The sequence below is a fragment of the Anabrus simplex genome, chromosome 14 (genome assembly GCF_040414725.1).
Source record: "Anabrus simplex isolate iqAnaSimp1 chromosome 14, ASM4041472v1, whole genome shotgun sequence".
Lineage (NCBI taxonomy): Eukaryota > Metazoa > Arthropoda > Insecta > Orthoptera > Tettigoniidae > Anabrus > Anabrus simplex.
In genome coordinates this window covers 98,952,119-98,970,890 of record NC_090278.1, presented here as the reverse complement: position 1 = coordinate 98,970,890, position 18,772 = coordinate 98,952,119, and the positions used below count along the sequence as shown (strand labels likewise).

The window sequence follows — 18,772 nt, the reverse complement described above, 5'->3', positions numbered from 1 at the left end:
TAAAACGTGGACATCGTAAGCCCAGTGGTCGCCAAACGACGCTCCCAGTTTGGAAGCTTTCAGTCACCTCTAAAGACAGGCCGGGAATACCGTGGATGATACAATACCGGCTCACCCACAAGCTGAAAATAATTACATAAGGAATAACAAACGTAAAATTAAAAAATAAGGATATAAACGGTTTTTATTTATATTCAATTTGATATATTAGAATAATATAATAGAAACTTCAGTGAAAACTCAGGAAGGGCTACACATTTCATTTGAGAAAACGCAATACATCATTGAATCCCCTTGTGCAAGGAACGATCACGAAAACCAAGTACCTGGAGCCCGATCTCTCCGAAGGAGTAGTATTATCATGAACAACTGACCAAGACACCTACTCCCGTAACACAGACAGTCATCCGCTTCAGAATGTCTAATATTCGACTGGAGGAGAAAAATATTGAGGAAGGGAACGAATACAAAAGGCTACTCAATTAAGCGCTGTCAAAAATGACGGATGAGGCCAACAAGAGACACCTAACATAATAATAATAATAATAATAATAATAATAATAATAATAATAATAATATGCCAGGCGAGTTGGTCGTGCGGTTAGGGGTTCGCAGGTGTGAGTTTGCATCCGGGAGATAGTGTGTTCGAACCCCACTGTCGGCAGGCCTGAAGATGGTTTTCCGTGCTTTTCCATTTTCACACCAGGATAAATGCTGGGGCTGTACCTTAATTAAAGCCACTTCCTTCCCAGTCCAAGCCCTTTCCTATCCCATCGTCGCTGTAAGACCTATCTGTGTCGGTGCGACGTAAAGTAAGTTAAAAAGAATGTTTTTGGGAGACGCCGTTATGCTGGAATTTTGTCCCGCAGGAGTTCTTTTTCGTGGCAGTAAATCTACCGACATGAGGGTGACGTACCACCGGACTGGGGCAAGTGGGGGTCAGAAGGCCAGCGCCTAGCATTTTATGGACACGTCTGCATTGACCAACCAGCTTCTCTTGTTGATCTGCAGGAACTGGGAGGATATCTCTGAGGAGGATTCTGAAACAAATGGACAAAGACGAAGGAGAGGAAGGAACTCCACAGCCAGATGATGCGCAATTACTGGGTAGACATGAAAACCCAGCCCAAACGCAACAGTTGAATATCGTGGTCCTTGATCAGCCTAAACGAAACACGGTGGAGCAGCTCTTACCGAGCAAGATGCTCTGCAGGTACGTTTCTATGTCAACACCGGGAATTGAACTCCGACTGTGGCTGTCATAATGACCTCAGGCATTTTGTTTTGACATTACTCTGCCAGAGACATTTCAGAATGACTGCAATACAGAGCTCCATAATGTTGGAGAGAGTGTAGATCTCGGCAGACAATAGCCGGTGCGAGAGTTATGAGTGCTCGGCCCACTCAGATCTCTTATCTGTAATTACCACTCAGGGCCGAGATTTACGATCCAGCACACCTCGCACACTAATTAGTGCTAGGTTCGTATCCGGCTCACGGCACACACTGATTTGTGAACTCCATTCTCTTGTCATTGCTGATGACTCATCATTCGCACCTTGAGACAGACCGCCCACCTATCGAGCTGTTTGGCGCAACTCTGAAGTTTCGCTCTTTGGTGAGGCCTCTTTGCTCAATCGGGCGTACAGGACTGCAATTTCTTAACCTTGTCAATGTGGTGTCAAGTGAAAAGTTTATTCTTATTTAACACCGACATAAGTTTTTTGAGCAGCCCTCCGTGCCTGTACTTTAACATCTTTATCTCCAGTTACAGTAACTGCTGCATCCTGTATCTAGACTCATCTCTTTATCATTACTTATGTCTTGCGGCTTGTCTGGCATCGAACCCCGGGTTCGGCGACTGGGAATTAGAAGTGGGGAGGGGGACAAAAATGTATAGATAACAAGAAGTGCCCGGATGTGTGGGATATGCATCAACACTGGAAAACAACGTACTAAACAAAAAGCTTTCGATGCTCTCTGAGAGAATTTCGACAGAGGTAAAGGCCGACAATTGACCAACGTAAGCGCGGTAATAATCCTTTTTTGTGATAATGATTCAATATGATACAACAAAACTTTCATTAAAGGAACAATATTACACACGTATTACAATTGAACAGAAGTATGGCGTGAATATAGAATTAACAATAATTTCAGTTTTTGACTACACGCTAAGAAACAGACTGACGAATGCGTGCGGCAAGCGGTTGAATAATACCTCAGTGTCCATGAACTTGGCAAAAAATATATATATATACCCCTGCTACCCTTCCTCACAGCACATGCAAAGTCTCCACTAGTTGCTGTGGCGCTATACAAATCGGTTAGTCACGACGAACGGAAGTTGTGCGTCTTTCCGCTAATTAAAGGAAATAGCACAGAATTAGCTGATAAGACAAGAGGCCTTTAATTCCTAGTTTCAGGGGCTAAAATAGAATAAAAATGTAATGTTTTCTCCACAGAAAATCAGCACTGCAGCGGACATTTTAATCTTAAAACGGTTAATTCCTTTCGCTCGTCGACTGTCGCCAGCATTCCTCCATCACAGTAACTCGCACTTTCCCGCAGACGTCAGATCGCAGGGTCTGCCTCTACAAGGGCTGCACCAGGCTAGTAATAGGCACACGATTTTTCTTTAAAAGTACGATGCTCTTATGATGACTTCCTTATACATCATGGCTGGTTTCTTAAACTGCCATGGTTCTTTCTACATGAATATGTTTCATGGCTCGGCGTCATCCGAAAATGTGTGTGCCACGACGCGACAGAATGTGTGACGGAGGTGTAACCATAGCAACCGTGCAGGCAGTGATGTCAGGTACTGTTACCTAGCAACCGTCTTAAGGCTGGCAGTCATCTGAAATTAGCAGCCGTTGATAGATGGCCATGACCGAGAGACATATTTGTGATCATTTGATTTTTGCAAAGGAAAAAGCGATTTATTTATTTTTTTTGACTGTTTCTCCTTACCATCAGGTATTAATTTCACACAGCGCAAGACGGCTTCTGGCCGTTGATATGGTCTTCTATTATCACGGATCTACAGCTCAGCTCCAAGGTATTTTCTTTTTAAGAAGCTGGGGGAATGAAATGAAATGGCGTGTGGCTTTTAGTGCCGGCAGTGTCCGAGGACATGTTCGGCTCGCCCGTAGGCGACCTGTGCGTCGTGAGGAGGAAGAAATGATGAAGACGACACATACACCCAGTCCCGGTGTCAGCGAAATTAACCAATGATAGTTAAAATTCGCTACCCTGGCAGGAATCGAACCCGGGACCCTTGTGACTGCTGGGGGAATAATAATCCTCAATGCAGTACAAGGGAGAAACCAAACGTTGATTAAAGACAAAGTAAATACAGTATCGTCACGGGGAGGACCCCCCTGCAAGTGGAGACGGTAGAATAACACGCACGGTATTCCCTGCCTGTCGTATGAGGCGACTAAAAGGGGCACCATCGGTTGGCGACCACGGGGCCCTTAGCTGAGTCCTGACATTGCTCCCACTTAATCGTAAAAGCCTCCTCACTTTCATGTGCCCTATTCGACCTCCCTTGGTGAATTATTGTTCTTTTACGACCCTCAACGGTATTAGGATTCCGAGGGCTATGGAGTCTTTCACTTTTCCGCCGTTCGTGGCCCTTGCCTTCCTTTACTGATTGAAAATATCCACAGTTCAGGCAAGCAGATCAATGTTGAAAACATCCTAGGGATGTGGACTACAAATTTTAAATAAATAAAATATAATGAAGTATGAGAATACATCATTTATTTATCCCTAAAATTTAGAATCCTTTTCTTAACCATCGTTATCCGGTCGATTAGATTAGCACTTTGCGAGCGCTAATGTGAGTCAATGGAGAGTTTCGGTGTGGACATTTTTCAAAAATCCAAAAACACCTGAGGGTTTTGAACCACGGAACACATTATAGAAAGAATTATGTAAATAATTTAATTTGACTAGGAAAACGAGTAAAGAAACAAGCAACTGCATTTAGGCCGGTAAGTCATTTTCAAAATTTGTTTCGTTAGTATGATAGGACTATCCAAGAGTCACAATTGCAACTACAACCCACTAAAGCTTGCATTTACTTATTTAGTTATGAATTAATAGATTTGTTATTTTACTCAATATTAAACTAATTACTTCATCACTATAAACCATATCATTGTTGTCAGTAGTCTAAAAATCTTTAAAATGAGTATGATGAAGTACTAATAAACCCATAACTGAAAAAGTAATGAAGATATCTGAAAAAATTGTCACTGAAATAAAGAGGAAATGCGGCGCTGAAGCACCCAGTGAGTTTACACTGCCATCTGTCTGCTATCAACATTTAAAATAATATAACTAAAATTTTATTGGTAAAAGCGCTTGAAAATGGAAAATGGTCACTAGCAATACCGGTATCAGCTATTGCGATTGCACCATCCATAATTTGTTTTCAGTTGTTGAATGCCGGAAGATTGGCCTCGCAGTTCTAGCGGACCGAAATCTCGGAAATGTGTTGGTTGGTAAAACCTTACCAAGCTCGTTGTTTTCTACTTGGAGAAATGTGAACTATGTTCTGTTTTTTGGGCATTCTCCCGCCGTTCCCACGCCCATCCATGGCGCATACCTCGCCCCGGGCGCTGCGCGAGCTTCAGCTTTTTTGAGAACTGATTCTTTCTACCTTGTCGGTGGAATTCTCGCTAAACTCGAGGTTAATTATTATAATGATGGAACTCTGATCTGTGGGCAGGAAGCATGTATTCCAGTGCCGATGAACCTTTGTCCTCAAGTCCTTGTAAACCGAGCTTCCCTTCGAGTTTAATAGGCTACTTACCCTAAGTTGATTTATGGCCGCCTTCCTTGACGTATGGTATCGATGTTCACGAAATTTACTCTGAAATGTGATGAATTCTGTTCATTTGAAAATACTGATTGTATCTGACTTCGGCCGTGTGAGCGAGTAGAAACGGGAGCAGAAAGGCTTTCTAGAACGTACATTTTAACACTTACAAATATTACTGTCGGGAGTTTCAGTTATAGTGCGAACTTGTTTATCGGAATTTACAGACAATAATAATGATTGTTTAACCTCAAAGAAGTCGAAATGTTTCCCTCACTCCGGCTTAATCATCTCGGAACATAGCAGCTCATTCCTTACTCCCATAACACTACTCCCTTCTCGGAAATCGTCCGTCTTTTCCAGTTCTCGTATAAAGGGTCTTACTCGTCCTCTTTCATTTACATCCTTACTTCTTCTTCCCATACCTGTGGGTTGGCCCTGTTTTTACGGCCGGATGTCCTTCCTGACGCCAAGCCAATCACTATTGCGTGTTTGTGTGGTGCTTGTGTTTTGTCTGAATATGAAAAGGAGAGTGTTGGGACAAGGACAAGTACCCAGTCCCCGAGCCGGAAGAATTAATCTCACGCGATTAAAATCCACAAGCAGGCCGCGAACCCGCGTCGTTCTCGGCGCTGACCATTCAGTCGCACTCCCTCATTAAATCCCCTAAGTGCCCTCATAACTCCGTTGACCATCACACAACACTGCCCAGGTCTTTTATCTGTGACTCCACTTCTTTATTCATATCATATATATGCAAGAGAAAACAAAAGTCCAGCGATACGGCCTTGTGTTAGCACGTCAGAGGATTCTACCGAAGGGTGAGAGTATGAAAATACCTCGTTCCAATTAAGTGTGAGACAAGCGCCCATATGGAGCTACGCCGCTGAGACATGGACAGTAACCACTAGAGAGGTGAGAAGATTTGAACTCACCGAGCGGTTGGAGTTGCGCAGCCCTCGCAGTTTCTCGTTTTCACACCAGCCTGTACCTTCCTAGTCCTAGCATTTTTCCGTCCTTCCGACGCCAAAAAGCTTCCATGTGTTAATGTCTGGTTGGCCATTTTTGTTCTGTACTTAACATCTCTTCAACACGTACTAAATATACGTAACACGACCTAATAGGTTGAAAGTCGGTTTCAATTACAATGCGGTCGTGAAAATTCAATATTCACATAAATGTGATTGTAAATAAAGGGTACAGATCTCTGCACATGGTTATGAGGGTATTTAAGGCTTGTAGTAAGGATGTAAAGGAGAGAGCATATTTGTCTCTGGTGAGACCCCAACTAGAATATGGTTCCAGTGTATGGGACCCTCACCAGGATTACTTGATTCAGGAATCGGAAAAAAAGAAAAATCCAAAGAAAAGCAGCTCGATTTGTTCTGGGTGATTTCCGACAAAAGAGCAGCGTTACAAAAATGTTGCAAAGTTTGGGCTGGGAAGACTTGGAAGAAACGAGACGAGCTGCTCGACTAAGTGGTATGTTCCGAGCTGTCAGTGGAGAGATGGCGTGGAATGACAGTAGAGGAATAAGTTTGAGTGGTGTCTTTAAAAGTAGGAAAGATCACAATATGAAGATAAAGTTGGAATTCAAGAGGACAAACTGGGGCAAATATTCTTTTATAGGAAGGGGAGTTAGGGATTGGAATAACTTACCAAGGGAGATGTTCATTAAATTTCCAATTTCTTTGCAATCATTTAAGAAAAGGCTAGGAAAACAACAGATAGGGAATCTGCCACCTGGGCGACTGCCCTAAATGCAGAACAGTAATGATTGATTGACTGATAGCAAAATGAATGCAACGAAAGTTATTCTGATGGACTGCATATGAATATGTGGTTGGAAGGCGTCACCAGTCTTAAGGAATATAATGCGTAAGAAGAGCATTTCGACGTACGAGGTTTAAAAAGAAAGCTCATCTCCACTGAAGGGATGAAGCGCGATCAATCTCCACGGTAAAATGAAAGCCACATTCACTCACACTGTGGACACAGCCCCACAACAGGAAGTTGGGAGAGACTCGACGTACTACGAAATAGCTCAGAACCTTTATGACGTCAGAAAGGTACCTCGAGTTGAGGCAGAGAGGTTGAAACATCTGGGCATGGCAAATCGGTTTACTTCCAGGTTAAATGTCATCATGGATAGGCAGCATATAGTTATGTGAAAGTCTATTGCTGTTGTTTGGGTCATCACTCGATAGACTGGTTCTATAATATTCCATTATTACTATTATTATATGTTCTTCCTCTGATTGAAGTTAAAAGAGTATGGTTGCCCAGCTGAACTTGTTCATACCGCCTTACTTATGTTACCATAAACATAGGTAAACTCTCAACAAAACTTATATTTACTCAGAGATTGTACGAAGTACACCATCATATATGGTGATAAGTTTTAGGAACATCCTTGTTGGTAAATACGGCCCCGTTTATCTCACTTCCATAAAACAATAAATTCTTGAAGCTAGACGTACCTACGCCTTCCTAATATAAACCATCACAATACAATGGTACGTCCTATAACATATTGACAGACAATTATTGCGTTTGTATCATTAGTTATTTTTAACAGATTCGATTCAGTAGAATTTTTTCTTCCAGCAGTTCAGAGTGAGGCACTGCTCAAAATAAATGAAAACGTGAGATTTTATCTAACGCTTTTCGCTGTATGTTAGACCTCTTTCGAAATAATGTTCGTTCCAAGAATAGGGCGCGTCAAAGAGAAGTTCATGGTTTATGGCCGGTCAAGACGAACAGCCATTAGACGGCCAGATGTCCAGCACTACGGTCGTATGGGAGCTTAAAAATTCTGTATTTCACGTTGTGACCAAAATGTTTATTTTGAACAATTATAGTCTCGGACAACAACATTTTTAAAGTTATATTCGAACATTTTCACCAGTACGCGGAAAAGCATAGAATCATGAATATGTTTTTGCACTTGGAAGACGAGAGAACTTTGGTTGTTCACCTCTGAAGAGCCTTCTACCACCCACCCACAGGGGGGCAGACAGTTCCGGTAAATCGAAACAATAATACGTATCCACAAGAAAAAAAATACAATTTGTTTTACGTCGCACCGACACAGATCATATGATGACGATGGGACAGGAAAGGGCTAAGAGTGGGAAGGAAGCGGCCATGGGCTTAATTAAGGTACAGCCCCAGCATTTTCTCGGTGTAAGAATGGGAAACCACGGAAAACCATCTTCAGGCTATCTCCCGGATGCGCGCTCCTAACCGCTTGGTCGAGTATCCGCAAAAGAAGGACAAGACCCATGAAGTGGGACCTCGTAAACACACGTGTATTTATTATTCGCTAATCGGCCAGCTAGTTCTCCGGCATGTTCGATTGATCGAGTAAGTTTCCATTAACTCTCATCCGACCAGTGCCTTCCCATCCCGGCAAGTCCCAAAAGTCACGGTGCCTGTTCTCAAAATGTCTAGTCGTAGGCCCATTTCTTCGAGGTTTTCCTTGACATTAACATACCAGGGTTTTGACTCAAATCTGTTTTAAAATGCGTTTTGTCCATCGAGAGTCACCCATCCGTCGTAAAAGACCGTAAAAGCGAGCCCTGCGTTTGCGAATTGCGTCCGCCATCTTCTCTATCTTGGAATAGATCTCTGGTCTGGATTTTCTTCTGTAGATGACGCTTTTGTATGCTGTGAAGAATCTTTCTCTCTGTTTGCTCACATTTCTGACAGAGGACACATAGAGAGATACCGGCTTATTCTTTCTTCCTTAATCTGTTCACCCTCCAGGGTAGGTTTTTCCCACGCACTCAGCGAGGGATCCGACCTGTACAGCCTCAAGGAGCGTAAGGGAGATGCAACAGGGGAGGAGGACCAGGTGGTCTCACAGGTGCCTTGTGGAGGGATGGGAAGACTGAAGGAAGCGGCCGTGGCCTTAAGTTAGTGGGATGCCACGGAAAAACACTTCGAGGATGGCTGAGGTGGGAATCGAACCAACTTCTTCTCAGTTGACCTCGCGTACCAGTTTTCAAATTTCGTGGCAGAGTCGGGAATAGAATCCGGGCCTCCACACTAACCACTACACCACAGAGGCGGACATTATCATTATTAGCCAGCACTGTCGTCTGGAGGTAGCGTGGCTGTGTCTTATTCCAAGGTTTTGGGGCCAGTTCACCATCATCTGGAGCAGTTTCTAACTACAGACTGCGCGTGCCTCCTCTCGCCTCGTTGCTCTTCTTTCCACCTTTCAGCCATCGGTCTTCCTCTATGTCTCCATCTCTTCTCCCATTCTCTTAACATGTCCACAACCCCCTGTGGGTAGACCGACACACCGACGGTGTCTCCTCACTGTCGTAAGGCGCCGCAAGGGAGCGTGGCTTCCTCTTACTTTTGTCAGGCTCCTCCTATCCGACCTCCCTTGGTCAACTCTTGTTCTTTTCCCACCCCGACGGTGTTAGCTTTGCGAGTCCTAGGGAGTCTTTCATGCTCCTTGTCTTTCTTTGGCCGATGCCTTCATTTTTCGAAGTGTTGCATTCCTTCCATTTGAATGTTGAAGACATTTCTTAAATTACGGGTCCCCTCAACTGTGCTCAAAGATTTCAAATTGTAAGTACCTCTATCAAACCACTCCCGACCTAAACACAGCTCTCGTTCTCTTTTTCATTAAAATACTAACCAAATTAACTTATTCTTTCTATAATGTGTTCCGTGGTTCAAAACCCTCACGCGTTCTTTATATTTTTTGAAAAATGTCCACACCGAGTGTAAGGACTTCAGTGAAACTATTAGCGCTCGCAGTGGTAGAAAAGCAAACTGCTAATGTAATCGCCCGGACGATGCTTAAGAAAAGGATCGTAAATTTTAGATCATATCCTCATACTTTATTATAAGTATTTTATTTAGCTAAAATTCGTACCTCATATCCCTAGGACGTATTCAACATTGATCTGCGTGTCAGAAGGGCTGGAACTGTGTATTTTTCTGTCCGATTTCTGTTATTAAGGCGATGGTTGCTTAGTTCTGCTTCGTCTTAAAACAATAATCACCACTGCAACCTCCATTTTTCTATATTTTCCTGTAGGGGAAACTCATTTACGACTTCCCAAACTCCCATATTCTTTACTCTGCGCAATCTCGTTAAACCTACTCGACACCTTTGAAACTTCCATTTCCACGGCTTCTATTCTACTTTTATCCCTCTCCTTCATCACCAGTTCAAGGATTTTAATTCTGGACTGAGGAGTAGAATGGGGTTCGCTTGATACGAGATTTCCTCAAGCTCAAAGTTACAAGAAGAAAGAAATAAATAAATAAATAAATAAATAAATAAATAAATAAATAAATAAATAAATAAATAAATAAATAAATAAATAAATAAATAAATAAGCTAAATCAGAACTCCATCTCGTAGCATTGATAGCAGTGAAGCCGGAAGCTTACGTCCACCGCCATCTTCCAGAAAAGATTCCTGTAAATAAATGTGTCTGCTAAGTGAAGATTTGGTTTCTGTTGTTTTCTTCACATTGAAAATTACTTTTGCAGCAAATTACAGACTCGCAGAATGGTGAATACGTGCGTAGTGTTTGAGTGTAGCCATAGCCTTCTACTGGAGGAAGGATGGGAGTTACAGTATACCGATATGGTCATTAAACATGAGTGTCTCAAAACCATTCGGCTAGATGTCCAGGCATTCCCGAAAAATTTCGCTTTGATGAATTTCAAGATTCTAGTGTCAAGTGGGAAGTGAGGGATCGCCGGTTAAAGTCCAGCTGCATGCATGGGCTACTTTTTCTTTCTTGTAATTTCATGTGTTATATTCTACATAACGATATCTGTAACGGTTCAGAAGTCGATATACAAAAATAAAATTAAAAACCTTTAGGTACGAAATGAAACGTTTAATTTTGCTTTGATAAGGAAAATACAATACGTTCAACTTCCTATCCGACATTTTTACTTTTGTACCCAACTTTTGAACCGTTATCAATAATATTACCTAATATTATTAATATGATTATTACCACCTGGAATGTGACATCAAAACAGGGGAGGGAGGAAAATAAAGCAATGCAGGCAACGGGACTTCGTATTACAAGACTCGGGCACTCATGTCTAGTTGATATACGGCACTTGAAATTTTTCAACGCAAATTTTCTGGAAAATGCTTGAATATCTGGCCCAATGCCTTTGAAACATTTATAGTCAAGAAGTCACCTTACGTCAGTATGCAACATGCATGAGGCCTCTCTACCTGGTGAGATGTATACGTGGTGTAGCAGTAGGCTATGTGCCGGCTCGCTTCATATATCACATCATTGTTTTCATCTCATTAACTCGTCTGATGAGGATGACGTCATGAAGGGCATGCGGTCGTAAAAACTCGCTACGAAGATTCATCTCTCTTCGTAGCCGACCCCGAGTAGACAATACATACATGGTTTGAGAGCAGGCATGAAAGGGAACATCTATCTCTGTATGTAGAATAAGAGTCCTGTACACTGCTAAGAATTTTAAAAGAATTATATTTCTGTACCAATCGTGTCTACAGTAACAAGCAAATTTTTAATTTTCCATGAACTCTATCTGTCCCTGCATCACAGAAAATGGCTGAAGAGAACTGAATGAAAATCAGTATGTTAAGTCGGGGAATATGGTACCGGTACTACAGTCTAGCCTGTAAACAATTTTATTCACGTTGGATGAAATCATATTCTCAGTGCTACGAGGTAGAGTACTGTTTAGCCTATTTATTTATTTTTAAATACCTATGTATTTATCGAATACTACATAACAAAAGTTATAGAGAATGCAGTTCCTCATAATTTACCATATGTCTTATACACTTTTACCGTACCGACTATGATGAGTTTTGTCGCTTGGTCCCTATCAATGCAGAGTATTCCTAACATCGTTCAATTGTTCAATCGTGTTAACTGATGTAAATAAATACATAATTAATTAATGCAGTAATCTTTCAAGCAAAATGCAACCTGACATTTTGTTCTGTAAAATTAAAACCCACTTTGACTAGATGAAGGCAGGTTTCACGGTGAGCAATAAGGGGTACATGAAAGAAAATTTTCTTTTTGCGAGTGTTGTAACGTCTCGCTGAATATTAGGTTTTTGGCAACCATGGAAAAGGAAGGAGCTAGTGACCATGGTCGTAATTTCCTGGTGTGAAAATGGGAACTTATGGAAAACCATCCTCAGTGGCTGCAGCTTAATATTCAGGCCACAAACACCCCTGGTCCTAGTCCTGGGTTGCTGCGACATGAGTGGCGGCGCGTTCTATATGTTCAGTGGTTCAATAGAAATAGATAAGTCTAGGTAAAATGGTTTATCAGAGCCTGTTCCTTGTATATCAGCGCGCATAGTGATATTTTTGACATCATCGCTCGGTTGCTCTCCGGAACCAGCGAAGAGGTTCAATTTCAGGACTGAAGGCGGGGTCCGTGAGATGTAAGGAGGGTGCCCAAGGCGAGGGCTTATGAGAAGCGGGAAAAACATAGCCCAGAATCGCTGGCAACTGGACCAGCGATAGACACGAGTTACATGGAGCAGTTCTGAAATTAGCCGAAGCATTGTCAGAGCGCGCGGTTAAAATTTGTCGTATGTGGTAGGTTTTGAAGGGATTTTAATTTGGTGATTTTGCCATTCTGATGTAATTAACCGCAATGAGCCGGAGTATTTTGCTAACTACGCTTTGTATAGCATTAATAGGCATACGTAGCCTAAGTTTATGTAATTAAATTAAACTTTTCGTTAGTAATACATGTTTTATGAAAAGTAAACAGCAAAATGTGTCAACACATAAATAACAGTAGTCTGCCTCACGTTCTTGAAGAAGTTATTCCTACGTAAGCAACGTCTTCAACATGAGGGGAAATTGGATCAGCTTAAAGTAATTGCACGTCATATTCTCTGTCTTTCATTCTTCATTGCTTTGGTAACTTCTTCGAGCTGTAGCCGTGTCTCTGCAAAGCGAAGTCGCGTTTCTAATCAAGCAATGTCATTATTTTACATCTATGTAAACATCAAGTAACAATAATTATCTGAACACATTATTTTCCACAGCAGTGAACCCCCAGACGTTTTATCCATGCGCCGCCACAGTGCGACATTAAACCAATCAGTGGTGTGCGGTGAACATGTTCGTTACCCCAGCCTGCAAACAAATAAATAGACGTGCAAACACAGTCCCACCACATTAGCATTTCCAAATTGGTATTCACGGCATAAAATAAGCTACAGCAGGTTTTAAACAATGTACTTACAGTTTCCTGGTGATGTATCCTAATCATACAGTCATGGTTTTCACATGTTCTGGGACTTACCTGTTTTTCAACTTTAAAAAAATCCTAATCTAAACTCAGTGAGCAGAAGTTAGACGATATTTCAGTGTTTCACTCGCTTAATGAGTGTAGGTACGTGGAAAAGCATTCCTCCATTTTAGAGAGACGTGCCAAACTTAATGCAACATACCAACTGTCACAAAACTTTTACAAATAAGAAGTGCATTTCAAAGAATGCCAAAATATACCATTACAAGACTGTTGTCAGACCCCAGTTGTTATACGCTGCGGAGACCTTACTGATGAACAAGAAAGATACCCTGAAAGACGTAACCTCTGGGATGGAATCTATCAACCGAAAGCAAACTCCGAACTGTAGCAACAGTGGGAAATGGCTAACACTAGCGTGCAATGTAGGTGGCTGAAGTTTTACAGGCACCTTCCGAGAATCATCAAAATCTACAACACTGGAAGCCCGCTGGGATTTCTCATACTGATGTCTCAGACCGCAAAATGGTGAACTCGTGGTGACCTCTAGCAAAGGTTGTTAAATCTCGCAAAGCACTTTCAAGGAAAGAAAGGGAAAACTAACAGCAGGACTAAAGCGATCATAAGCGCTCCCCAGTGGACTTAAATCACTAGTAAATCTCCATGTATGATGATGTTTGTTGTTTAAAGAGGCCTAACAGCTAGGTCATACAAGGTGCAACTGAAGAAAATTGGAATACAGGATGACATGATACACCTGATCAAGAATTTGTATGAAGATACCTGAAGTAAAGTCAAAACACCTGTAGGAATGACTGAAACCTTTGATATAAAATCTGAGTTAAGACAGGGTGGTGTTCTGTCTCCTCTTCTTTTCATCACTGTGATGAACGAGATTCAGAGAAAAGTTCACCAAACCATTGGAGGTAAGAAAATGAAAGTTATATTGTTCGAGGATGATATATGCTTGTGGGGAGACTCTAAAGAAGATCTTCAAGGACAAATAAACTCCTGGGCAGAATCTGCTAAAGAATATGAACTCATCTTCAGCCAACAGAAAAGTGAGGTTATGGTCATGAAGAGCTACAGGCAACCAATGGGACACATTGAAATGCAGGGGAAGCAGCTACAGATGAACCATCAATTCAAATATCTTGGAAGTGTTATCTCTGATACTGGTTCTATAGATAAGGAAATTTCCCACAGAATTCAGGCAGGTAGCAACTTTTACAAAATAGTTAAAGACATAATATGGAACAAGAAAATACCAACCAAATGTAAGAGAGTCATATATGAAACTTATTACGTACCAATCCTGAACTATGGTTGCGAAACATGGACCATGAGAAACAAAGATGTTAGTAGAATCCAGGCAGCAGAAATGAAATTTGTCCGTAGCATGATCGGCAAAACACGGAGGGACAGAGTCCGTAATGAGGAAATCCGCAAGCAGGCTCAAGTGGTAAGACTGCAGGACAAAATAACAGTGCAGCGACTAAGATGGTATGGACATATGCGACGCATGGGTGATAACAGATTACAAAAAAATGTACGATCTAAAACTTGAAGACAAAAGACCAAGAGGGCGACCAAGACTCGGGTACAAGGACTAGTGAAGATTGACATTCAACAGAGAGGACATACTTTGGAAAGCATTGGAGAAGGAGAGAAGTTCAGGGACCGCAACTGGTGGAGAAGCCTCGTTTGCCGACCCATTGCTTAAGATGGAACGACGTGGGATATGTATGTATGTATGTACAAGGTGCAACAAAATTAAAATGAATGATGATGAAAAAATGATCGTGAAACAAAAACAATCAGTGGATCCAATTCACAGAGGTGATGCATTATTATCTGAAGGGGGTCCAAAATCCTAGACCACCAGACCCTCATAATGGTCCTGACCACAGGTAACACAAACCAATGGCGTTCCTCACATAAGGCAACGCAGACCCATGGTGTTCCACACACATTGGGGCTAATCATGGACGCCGGTATTCCCGTGGTGTTCCTCGCATAGTGGCACTGATCACAGGCCAAATATACTCATGGTTTTCCTCACAAGATGCTATTACCTGCAACACCGAGCCTTGGCGTTCCGCACGCAATGGTACTAATTACAAGTAGTCTCATGGTTCTCATGTCATCAACCGTTTGTTGCCCCTTTTAGTTGCCTCTTACAACAGGCAGGAGATGCCATACGTGTATTCTTTGTCTGCGTCTCCCACCCACAGGTAAGAGCAAGTGCTAAAAATAAAGTAGTTTTTAGCCAAGGGACTCGAGCGCTTGCCTTCCAGTGTCTTGAGGGTCTTTCATTGTTTTGTTAATGTAGGAGGTGTGATAGTGGTAGAGCATTCATTCAAACCCGTCTATGAACTCGTGATCCAAACAACAACTTTTGAATTATCTCTTGAAAAACTATATTAGTGTGAAATTACAAAATATTCACAAAATCTACTTCTTTTTGCAAAATGCATTGCCAAAACCTATTACCTTAACTAATTTGTATATTACATGAAATAGACAACATTGCTGTTTGCTAACAATGTGCACTTGTTTGTTTCAGCACGTGCAACGCCACCTCGGAGGGGTACGACAGCTGCACGCAGATGTGCTGCGGTAGAGGCTACAGTTCGCTCACTATAGACGTTCAGGAGAGGTGTCATTGTAAATACTACTGGTGCTGCTACGTCAAGTGCAAGACCTGCCACAGGAGACTGCAGGTCCACCAATGTAACTAGAGCAGACTGCGCAAAGATGGACTAACAGTGGCACTAAACGAGTTTCGTATACGGACAAGTCCATTTGATGCAGCGTCATTGAGAGAGGAGGAACGTTCAGTTCACTACTTGCTACTGGTGACTATCTTCATGTCGCAAGGCTTCGTTTTGTTCCAAGTAGCACAGCAGTAGTTACCCCCTCCAGACTCGGGGCTTTGCGCATGTTTCTGCCATCGGATACTAATCGCACTCTGTACACGTGTACAACCTAGAGAAAATAAGTTTTACAGCCACATAACGATCATACGTTAATACTTGATGTGCCGTCCCGACTCGTTAGCTGAATGGTCAGCATACAGGCCTTCGGTTCACAGAGTTCCGGGTTCGATTCTGGGCGGGTCGGGGATTTTAACTTAATTCCAGTTAATTCCAGTGGCTCGGGGGCTGGGTGTTTGTGCTGTCCCCAACATCCATCCGACTCACACCACACATAACACTATCCTCTACCACAATAACACACATTCACCCACATGTGGTAGATGCCGCCCACCCTCATTGGAGGGTCTGCCTTACAGAGCTGCACTCGGCTAGGAATGACCACACAAAATTATTATTATTATTATTACTTGATGTGCCCTTTGTTCTTTAGGAAAACACCAACACATTTTTACATGGATTCTGACAATTTTTTTCCCAAATATTCTTATTCACTTTGAATCCCCATACATACAAATATGGTTTAAGAGCAGGTATGAAAGCAAACATCTATATCTCATCATCCTCCTCCTCCTTTCCCCTTATTCAACTCCTGCCAGGTCGGGGCATTTATGACACTTCACCTTCCTCTTCTTTCATTTTGTTCCAGTTCAACTTTCTTCTTCTTGCACTCCTCTTTATTGAATCGATCCACCTCTCTCTCGCTCTCTCTCCATCATCTGTTTTGGTATCCTTTCCTCCTCCGTCCTCTTTACATGTCCAACCACTTTAAACACTCCGAGACTTTCAACTAATGACTGTGTAGAAATAGTACTGCCATATACCAACAATGCAATGCAATTTGGTTGAAAGGGGGCACGAATGCACAATTCCAACGTGCCTTAGAAACTATCATACTGCATTTATTTCCATGCTACTGTAGCTGCAGGGCAGTGCAATGCATATAAAGAGAAGGCTCCATAAGCTTCACAAAAATATCATCCGAGTGGGAAGAGAACTGGAGTTGACTGGTAGTGGCCAGATAGGAAAAAACCAACAGTTGTCCGTAGAAGCATTGTCTCGCGTCTCATACAGTAGAGTAGAAATGGCTCCCTGTGGCATACGCGACTGCACAGTTCAAGTGGCAGCAATGTCCATTCAGGGTCAAGTGTGAGCCGAGAGTTACAGAGATTCCACACCACAAGTCCGTCTTACTCCTTGGGATTTCACTAAACACACAATAACTCCTAAACCATTACATACTCTGAAGGGTACTTTATTGAGGTGAATAAACAATTTATTTTGTGCATCTGCAAGTATGGTTTGCATTTTAAGGTATATTTTTTACTGCAAACTATAGCACAAAACAACTTGCAGATAGATGTATACACCCTGGACTATTTGTAGAGTTTTTGATGCTCAACAATTCTTCCACAGGAACTTACGGTCTATTATTAACAGTTTCCTAAAATCGCGACTGCTGGGCTGTCTTTCCTCATAGAATTATGTTTCATACACGTAAACCTTCCTAAATATATAATGCTCTGTAGAGTGGTGAAACTGCACGAAAATCCTTTCCATGGTTCTCGACATTACCTCGCACAAACACTCACTGAGGTCTTCGAATGACAGAACGATAAAACAAGTGGTCCGTCTTTACACAGTGGAGTCATTTGAAGTAGAGAGACTGACTTCAGCTGCATTGTATTTATTATTTATAACACTATTTATTTTTAATGATTCCATAACTAATTGGTGGAATTAATGACTTTTGGTAACTTTTTGATAGAATATAATTTGTAATACTTTATATAAATAGAATTAAATACTTTTATACTTTATGTAATTAAAAGTGGTGTTTATAATTTTAGACCAGTCCTTCCTTGTTATAACATACCTTTTAAAGAACACGATGTCCCTTCCTTCCCGTGAACAAATATTGTGTAAATTCCTGAACGTCATTAAGCAGTTTGAAAAGGGCTCGGAAGTTGAGGAGAAGTAGTTTTTTTTCTAGAGTATCCAAACGTGAGGCTCGACATAATATATGTTCATTCTGCGTCATTGTAGGCCACAAAACGGTGGGTTTGATTTGTCCTTTCTTTAGGTCTTAACAAGTATTTTGCAACTTGGAATCATCGTTACTTCATGGATCACCTGTACTAACAGAGAAAATGAAATGAAACTAATACTTGGGGTATCAAATTATGTACAAGAAAAGTAAAATAGTGAAATGGTGCGAGTGTTTTTGAAGAGCAGCATCTCACTTGCTTCAAGTATGAACCCTTAACATCCGTTGATGTGGAGAGAAGTGCTGTATGAAAACCGATGAACCGGTAATGACTATTGTGATCTACTGCAAGCCCAACTGAAGTTTCTGAATTGCACTTTTTGTACCCCAAGTGTGCTAAAGCCAAGTATGACTCCAGTTATACTCATTTCAATTTCTGTCTCCAGGATGTCCATTGCGGGTTCGCCGAAATCATTCTAGGTTGAAAAAACATTTAATTCTGTATTCTGCAAGTGCTTGTTTTGAACAAACACAGAGTTCCTATAATGTCTGAGAGAAGAAGTATTTCACTCATATATTTTGGCCGTGCGGTTGGAGACGCATGGCTGTGAGCTTGCAATACCAATATAAATGTCCGTTATTGGACATTATAAATTTTCCAGCTAACTCATTCCTGGTTGCCAGCGTTTTGGTTGAAAAAACATTTAATTCTGTATTCTGCAAGTGCTTGTTTTGAACAAAGTAGGTTGGGCTTGTCAGT

General features: G+C 41.7%; 1 protein-coding gene across 1 annotated transcript in view; it reads left to right on the top strand.

Annotated features, from left to right (window-relative positions):
- Positions 1 to 17,774, top strand: part of LOC136885727 (protein Wnt-11b-2) — an 89,665-nt gene extending 71,891 nt beyond the window's left edge. Inside the window, exon 6 of the mRNA XM_067158463.2 lies at positions 15,656 to 17,774. Within this exon, the coding sequence (XP_067014564.1) occupies positions 15,656 to 15,830 (175 nt within the window). The 3' untranslated portion in view covers positions 15,831 to 17,774. The remainder of the gene's footprint in view (positions 1 to 15,655) is intronic.
- Positions 17,775 to 18,772: the final 998 nt, after the last annotated feature.